The sequence below is a fragment of the Phymastichus coffea genome, unplaced genomic scaffold (genome assembly GCF_024137745.1).
Source record: "Phymastichus coffea isolate CEN01 unplaced genomic scaffold, Cenicafe_Pcof_1.1 PCOF00093, whole genome shotgun sequence".
Classification (NCBI taxonomy): Eukaryota; Metazoa; Arthropoda; class Insecta; order Hymenoptera; family Eulophidae; genus Phymastichus; species Phymastichus coffea.
Window position 1 is genome coordinate 306,159 of NW_026706904.1, and position 8,056 is coordinate 314,214.

The 8,056-nt window shown below is 40.0% G+C and overlaps 1 protein-coding gene across 3 annotated transcripts in view; it reads left to right on the plus strand.

The window, feature by feature from the left end:
- The window catches only part of LOC131669455 (telomerase-binding protein EST1A-like), a 102,287-nt gene extending 95,741 nt beyond the window's left edge, over positions 1-6,546 (plus strand). For all 3 annotated transcript variants that reach the window (XM_058944330.1, XM_058944331.1, XM_058944329.1), the window contains 3 exons: positions 1,610-1,830; positions 1,932-2,010; positions 2,400-6,546. In XM_058944330.1, the coding sequence (XP_058800313.1) occupies positions 1,610-1,830; positions 1,932-2,010; positions 2,400-2,536 (437 nt within the window). In that variant the 3' untranslated portion in view covers positions 2,537-6,546. The remainder of the gene's footprint in view (positions 1-1,609; positions 1,831-1,931; positions 2,011-2,399) is intronic.
- Positions 6,547-8,056: the final 1,510 nt, after the last annotated feature.

Below are 8,056 nucleotides of genomic sequence, written 5' to 3' on the forward strand. Positions count from 1 at the left end.
TACGCTCGTCTAGCTTGGCGAACAACGGTGAGTCTTCACAGTTAGGTTCTCACGGCCGGCTGACGCAGGCAGGCCTCCTTCTCTCTTTCTCTCTCTCTCTCTCTCTTTCTCTCTCTCGATCGAGGACTGCGAACGCGGACACGTGTGGGCGAGGCAGCGGACTGGGCAACCGCGGCAGAATCATTTTCGAACGCGCGCCGGAGGATAAATCCAGCCGCTTTAATTGCCGGCTCGCGGCGCTCTTTTTTCTGATCTTCGTCTCCTCTCTCGTTCCTCATCTGCGCGAGCCAGTCGTGATTAGAGGCTCGTTCGTTTGTTTGATTGGCCGCGCAGCCAACGAGACCGCCGCCGTCCTGCAGGCTGTATTTAATTTTGATGCCCCGACATACATTCTCCTATACGACCTTTGTTTTTTTTTCCACGATGCTTCATCGCGTTGATGGCTGTTTTCGCTGCCGCCTTTTCTCATGCTTTGAAGCAAATCTACGAACGATAGATTGAATTACTGAATAGAAATCGATTAATTTTGTACTTGGATGAAAATGAAGCAGAGCAAACACGTAACGTTTTCTTCTGTCGAGCGGACAGCTCCTTTGGTTAGCTTCATTTTGCTCGTGCCAAAGACGCCTCATCGCAGCTAGCGGCCGCATAATCGAGCGCTCGTAAAATTAGATGTTTTTGCAAAGCCAACGCGGCGGCGAACAACTCGCCGGGGAGCACAGGACTGCCTTGCACTATTTGAATAGGTTCGCAGGTCCCTCGGGAGTCTTGTCCCCGGCAAAGCCATCTCTACGCTCCCAATCTCCTTTCCGTTTCTTTTCTTCGTCCATTTCGCTTTTCTTTTCCAGTCGTACTGCCCCCCCCCCTCCCTAGCTGCCCCGAAAGCGCTCAAATTTTTATTTCCTTGATTTCATTTGAACAGCCCCGAGTGCTTTCGCCGGAACAGTACACGCCAAGTGAATTCCATTGTGAAAGCATGGCTGCGAAAGCGAGGCTGGATCATTTAATCCAATCAGCCTTACGCGAACGATAGGTCATCGAAAATTTGCAGCGTGAAATTGAATTCGAAACATTATCTCTGCGGCTGTTGAAATTAAATCGGGGTCGGTTCGCAAAACTCCTCAAATATAACCGCTGCGCTCGCCGTGAAATAACATTTGCCAAGCTCGTAAAATAAGCAGTGGAAAGGTCTCGAGGGCTTCTTTTACGATAAAAATCGAAGATATATATAAAGTTCGCGCTCCTCCCCCCTACCCTGAGGGGGCGGTTACCGTGCCCTTCCTTCTTTCCTTCCTTCCGACGGAAGAAAACGAGCAATTTGAGGCGAAGGAGGGCGTCGAAATTCAAACGTACCAGCCAATCCCCCCAGCCGAAAAAACCCTTCGCGTCGCGCTGCAACATGATAACTATCTGCGTGAAATTACAGATTTTACCAGGCGCGACCAAGTGAGATAACGTGTTCATAACGCTTGCGCCTAGAGGGCGAACTGCACTCGTATTTTAACGGCCGCAATTATGAGTTTACAAACGCTTTCCTCGTTGAAGCTCTGCATGATGAAACGCGTGGATCGCGCTGCAAATGTCATTGCTGGGCTGATGTTTGTTTCAGTATTGAACGAATTGGAGGGTCTGTCGAAGGGAGCCAATCCACGGGACTGCGGGCCAATGTCGAAGGCAGTACTGAATCCTGGACACGTGGCCCGAGTGGCCGAGAACGCCAAGGCCGGCTTGGCATTCGCCAGGAGCAGAAATCCGGCGATCAGGTGCCTGACAACCAAGGGAACGGTGCTCGCCTCGAGCTCGTTCACCGTCGAGGAGGACGAGACGGAGGTAAAAAGGACTTGTTTCAGTGGTTACGTACACGTCGAAATCCACGCGGACGTCAATTATTGATCTTGCTTCTCGTCTTCTTTTCTCTAACGATTTTACAGGAGGCTTTGACGGGCAACGACGACAGAATCCTTGCTACGTGCTTAAGTCTATGCAAATCAAATAAGGATCAAGTTAGCGGTAAGTCCGAGAGGAAGGAGGACTGACTAACTATGCATGAAGTTTTTTCGTATCGCGGCAGATAATAAGTTTTCAGCAGTGTTCGTATACACGAAAGTCAATAGCGAGCGGTATCTCAGTGAGTTTATCTGACCTCAAGCGAGTCTCATCTCTGTGCTCGACGGTCATGTTTATGTAACGAACGTTTCAAGTTGAAATCATTCTGTGTTAAACGTCGAGTAGGCACGTTACACGCTGCCAAAGTGAGATGACGCCGGCCTACATATAGAGACTGGACTTTTAATAGCAGGCTCGCTCACCGCGACGAGATCGAGACGCGTTTATATCGTGGTCGCGGGCGAGGAAGCGAGCTGTGCCGCAATGAAAGAAACGCGCGAATTGTGTTGCAGAGGAGGGCCAGCCGAGGCGGGTAAAGCGAGACGTGGTGCTGCTGACGGAGGACCGCAACCTGAGGGTGAAGGCATTGGCGCGCGACATGCCAGTGCGCGAAGTGCCGGACTTCATCCAGTGGGCTGGTCTCAGCTGAATAAATGCTCGCGTTGAGTTTCGTTGTCGTGCACTACTTCACCGACCGAGCCTCGTCCCGCAGTGACATCGGGGCGATGGTAAGCCTCTATTACAGGCCGACTCGACTTTTCTTTTCTACACTGCTACCATGAAATATCCGCCACAGAGCTCCCTCTCGTTCACTTTTTTAACAATTTATTTATTATATCACACTTTGATTATTCTTCTTCGTCGATGATCTTTTTTTTTAGCAACCTGTACATTCGCCACTGATCCATTACTATCGATGATAAGCGACGTTACTTTTGTCGTCAATTTGTTGATTGTTCTGCATAGAGAATAAGGTGATAATCGAGCGATTTGAGAGGAGATTTTTTTGTCGTCTCACCTACTGCCTAAGTATATTATAATCATTCATTTGGAGCCTGTTGACTTTTACTCCGACTTTTTTAGGATTCATTTCGCGCAATGGCCTTTCATTTGATAATACACTTCTATATTCTCGATCGATTGTTTGTAGGAATCCTTATTTTCTATGATACACCAGTAACTTCTTTGTAGTATCTCAATTATTTAGCTTTACGATTTGAAGTAAACTTTAATTTTTAATCTTATATATATACATATATATTTTTACGAAAAAGAAAAAAAAACAAACACATGGATACGAATATTAAAAGTATTATTATAATGCTGTTTGAATTAACAATTTTATTGAGAGAATTGTTACTAAGCGATTATCCAATGAATTATAGTTTTGTAAGAGAGCTTTAAAAATTGCTTACTTGAGAATCATGATGCATTAGTACGAGCTTATTTGCTTTTCAGATTTCATAAGATTTACTTGAATTTTTTTGACTTTGATTAATAACGATACAACTTACTTAACTGTCCTATTGATTTTTTAAGTAGTTTAGATTATTTACTATAATTATTGTAAGCAGCGATTCACAACAACAAGTAAATAAACAAATTATGCTGAATAGTAGATTGAAATGTGTGATAGAACCGTGTAATAAATAATTGTTATATTATATAGTGAAAAAATATAAAAGTAAAACATTGAAAAAAAACTTTATTCTTAATGTTACATAACTGATCAGACTGTATATTATCTCCTTAAGAGTTCGTCAAATATTTTTCACCTTTGTAATTTTCTTTGCGTACACGTATGAGTATCCATTGCAAACGAGTGAGTCTTGATTTTATTTTACGAGCAATTAACTTGAAATCATAATATTGATCGGCTTAGCGTTTCATCCAATCATTGAAATACGCTGTAAAATAAGCTTATTCGATTAAAAATTACTTTCAACACTTTCAAACTATCACTATTGACAACAACGTTTTATAATCTGCAAAACTTTCTATTAATTACGATATATTCTGATAACTGCTAATGATGGAAACAATATGAATTCAGTATTATGATAATTCGATAAATAGGATTTTTATTCTTTCTGTATCTCGATCGTAATTATACATTATATGATAATGTGGTCAATTGTAGATATCACAATACTTTGAACCCTCTTCAAATTATTCAGAGCTCTTTGAACGCTATACTATTAATAAACATATGATAGATTAGTTTCATAAAAATCGTGAAAAATAAATTCGTATAATAACCGTTATTTTCATACGTGTTGTTACGATATGACGCACAAAACAAAGAAGAAAAAATCTAGAAATATAAACTTTTTCTACATACTTATGTCCTATATAAACTTGCCACAGACTATTCAGTTTATTTTGCTTACGGTTACGCTAAAATAAGATGAACTAAAATAAGGTTGAAAGAGGCATTAACAAAAAGAAAAAGCCAGGACTGACGTTCTGCCTTCTAGCTTAGGATAACCGTAATAGGACTAAACATCTACTGAACCAAACTTAGATTAAGATTCATATGATATTGGTTATTGTGTACTTGTGTATACTTTTTGGAACACATTCCCAATACTGACAACTACTATACAGGCAATGTGCAATTACACATTAGACTACCAATTAGTTGATGTATCTTTTCTAAAGTGCACATTCGAAAAAAAAACTTATAAAGTACAAACTGCAGTCCATTCTCATAACCATCATTTCAAATTATCACCGGAAATTTGTTTTTTGCTCATTTTTACATGCTGTCTAATTGAATTTTATTACCATGTACATATATAAACGTGATCAAAATTGCGTTATTCGAATTTTATAGTAATAAAAAACAATACTTATAATAATTATCTACGTTTACTTTTGACCGCCAATGTTTGTTCTGTAACATACATTTTCTAATTAACAAAACACGGAATGTTCATTTCCAAGTCAATTTAACACTTTTCTAAGAAAACTAATGTAAAAGTAAAAAAAAGCAGGCTAATTGACCAAATTTATATTAATTATTTTTATTGTTCAAATCATTTTTATGAAAATTAATTTCTTTTTAATTTTTTAATTGAAAGTACTTATGAAAATTTTACTTCTTTCTCATCAGCGTTCAATGATAAAGAAAACTTGTAAGTAAAAGAGAATTTTTTGAATGTGGTTGTTAAAAGTACATAGTTAATAATTTGGTATCGATTGAAATTTCATGTCTAAACCTGTAACTGCCAGTATATCTATGCATAGAAAAAAAGAAAAGAATTGAGTGTAAGTAATTATAAACGTAACGGTAATAGATAATAATTTCTTTTTACGGTAAACATTCAATGAAAAATATCATTTATGATTAGTTAACGAAGTGAATTATGAAATTCGATAATGAACGAAGAAAAGAAAGACTATTTCATTTGATATCAAGACAAATTAAATAGCTACTATTTTGACAAAGTTAGGGTTTGATTGACGGTTCCTATTTTCGATTTCATTCATCAACACAAATTGCGATATATAGGAAATATAAGGAATTCATGAGTTTCGATATTTCAAGAATAAAAACAAAACAACTTTCTCAATAAATAATAACTACGATTGAATATTATTAATCTCTTTATTTGCCCAAAGTTTCGCTATCAAACTGGTAGGCTCTTCAGCAAAGTTTCTTGGAGAGGCTACAGTTTCATAGCGAAACGTTAAGATAATGAAGAGATCGACAATGTGGCCTGTCAGATTGTAATTAATATTTATTGAAAACATAAAAACTGACGTTAACGACAAAATCAGTAATTTACTTCAATGTTTGTTACTTAAATTGTCCGCATATATTTTCTCGAGTAAGAAATATGTGCGCACATGCCAAGAGCAACAATAAGATCAAGTTTCTGAAAATTACGATGGAAAATAAATGAAACAACAAATTCTCTTATTTATTTCTAAAATGCTTGTAGTTGTAATGATTATCTCGTACATCTTACGATAACTTGAGGATGAGTTAATTATCTTTTTATAGGCCTTTCAATGATGAAACGAACTGATTTGGGCCCTTTCTTTAATATCAGTTAGTATAAAAAAAAGATTAGACGATTAGCAAGAATACCTGTAGATTGTAGAAACAATATAATGATCAGCCTTGAGACGTATACAAGAATCGTTTTCTCCATCGGCTGAATATTGCTAAATAGCGAAGTACTCTTTCGGAGGCCAATTTCGATTAGATGAATAATCTGCAATGATTCACTATGAGCGCTGCATTGTAGCTGCGTACACATAGGCGAGGAATTAAAATAACACCGTAGGCACTATAAAATAAAAACATCGGCAAAGATTCACCGGACACGCGAGAATATAAGCTACCTTCCATAATGGTTTCTTTTTTTTCACTCACTCTAATTGAGATACTTTTGCAATATTTGTAAATCAATAAATCAATACTTATACACATATGAATGAATAAATGCATATATTCGTATTAAGAGAAAAACAGAAAACACTTTATTAACTTAAGGTCGTTCGTCTACATTTTTACCTTGTAAAAATGGATCATTGGAGAGGAAAAAAAATTAATAATTAGACTAATGCGATAAATTTACTACGTGAAAAATAGAAAAAAAGTATCACCAGCATAGTGTTACCACTTTGATTATTGTATTCAATAAACAAAAGTTGACGTAAACGATGGCTTGTCATTGATTTGAAACCTTGATTAAACCTATATTTACGAATAAGGAGCAAATCGAAGGAATAGTAAGCAGAGTGAACGAGCAGTGCATCTCGGTACCAAGGGTGTTTTAGCATTGTATAGCCTGTGTTTGGCGCAAGGAAATCGAAGAGAGAGGGAGAGAGAGAGAGTGAGCAGGAAGCTGATCGGCCTACTTAGAGCGTGCAAAGGATCGGCCAAGAAGATATGAAGGCGTGCATGCATAGAGTGCCAGGTATATACTTCGCGCGGCGAGGCTCGAACCCGTTGACACGACCCCGTTATACGCTGCTGCATCCTCTCTATGCGTGCGTGCGCTCACACACACGCTCTTCGATTGGCTTCGCGAGCGGATCTCTTCTATATATGTGCAGAGTAGTCAAGTAGCCGCACACGCGTGAGAGGCAAGGTGCAGCACAGGTCGGGGGCAGGAGGGGGAGGTAGCGGCGGCGGCGGCGACAGCGGTGGCGGCGGTGGTGGTGGTTCAACTTTTTTCCGAAACTCTCTCTCTCTCTCTCTCTCTCTCTCTCTCTCTCGCGAGGACCGTTATGCAGCCAGCTGAGAGAAAGAGAGTGAGAGACTCGTCTCGGGAAAACCTCTTCGACGTCGTTATACATACACGCTGCTAGCCACTGCCGCGCAAAAAGACTCTGCGATTTCGATTCCCAGCCGCTGGAAACCTGTTTCGCGCCTTCCGAATAATCGCTCGGGTGCGCGCAGCGCGCAGAAAAGACGCTCGGCCGCTTATTACGCGGCGCGCGGCAAAACTCCTGGCTTTCGAATTTCGTGTATGCGCGTGCATGAATCTTGCCGCTTTTTAAAGCGCGTCGTCCCTCGATAAATAACCCGCGTTAAATATTTATAATCCTGCTCAAAGTTGTGCGATTAATTTTCGATTCTCGCATTACTAACGGCGCGTATATCGCATTGCCGTCTCCACCTTAATGAATAGATTAAGCAATTTTGAAAAGCTAACGTACACTCGTCGCGAGTACATCTGTTTGGCGAATGATGCATAGCCAAACTCAAGCGTACAGGCTGAATTTCGCGAATAAGGCGGCACCTTGAGTTATAACTGTATGATAATATTCAGCTGTTCGCAAAACAAAAATGAAGCAAAAAAACAAACGAAAATCCCGCGACCACCGTTATATTTTCTCTGCAAGCACTTCACGAACGATCGTTTTCTATCTTCGTTGGTGTTTTTTCTTTTCTTATTTCGCCAAAGCTACGCACGCGAGCACGGGAGGCTCTTGTCGAAGCTACACTTTACACTGGCGCGCGCGTATTCTTTTGCATCTTGGGCTAAGCTGCTGATGTACAACAGCGCGCCGCTCGAGCACATTATCATTTTAAGTCCAGTGTTCTACAACGGATCCGTTTACAGCTTACCGACCAAACTTAATCGCGGCCGTGTCATCTCGATGGGGGTACGTCGATAAATTAATGGTAATCTTCTTAGGAGGCTGTCGC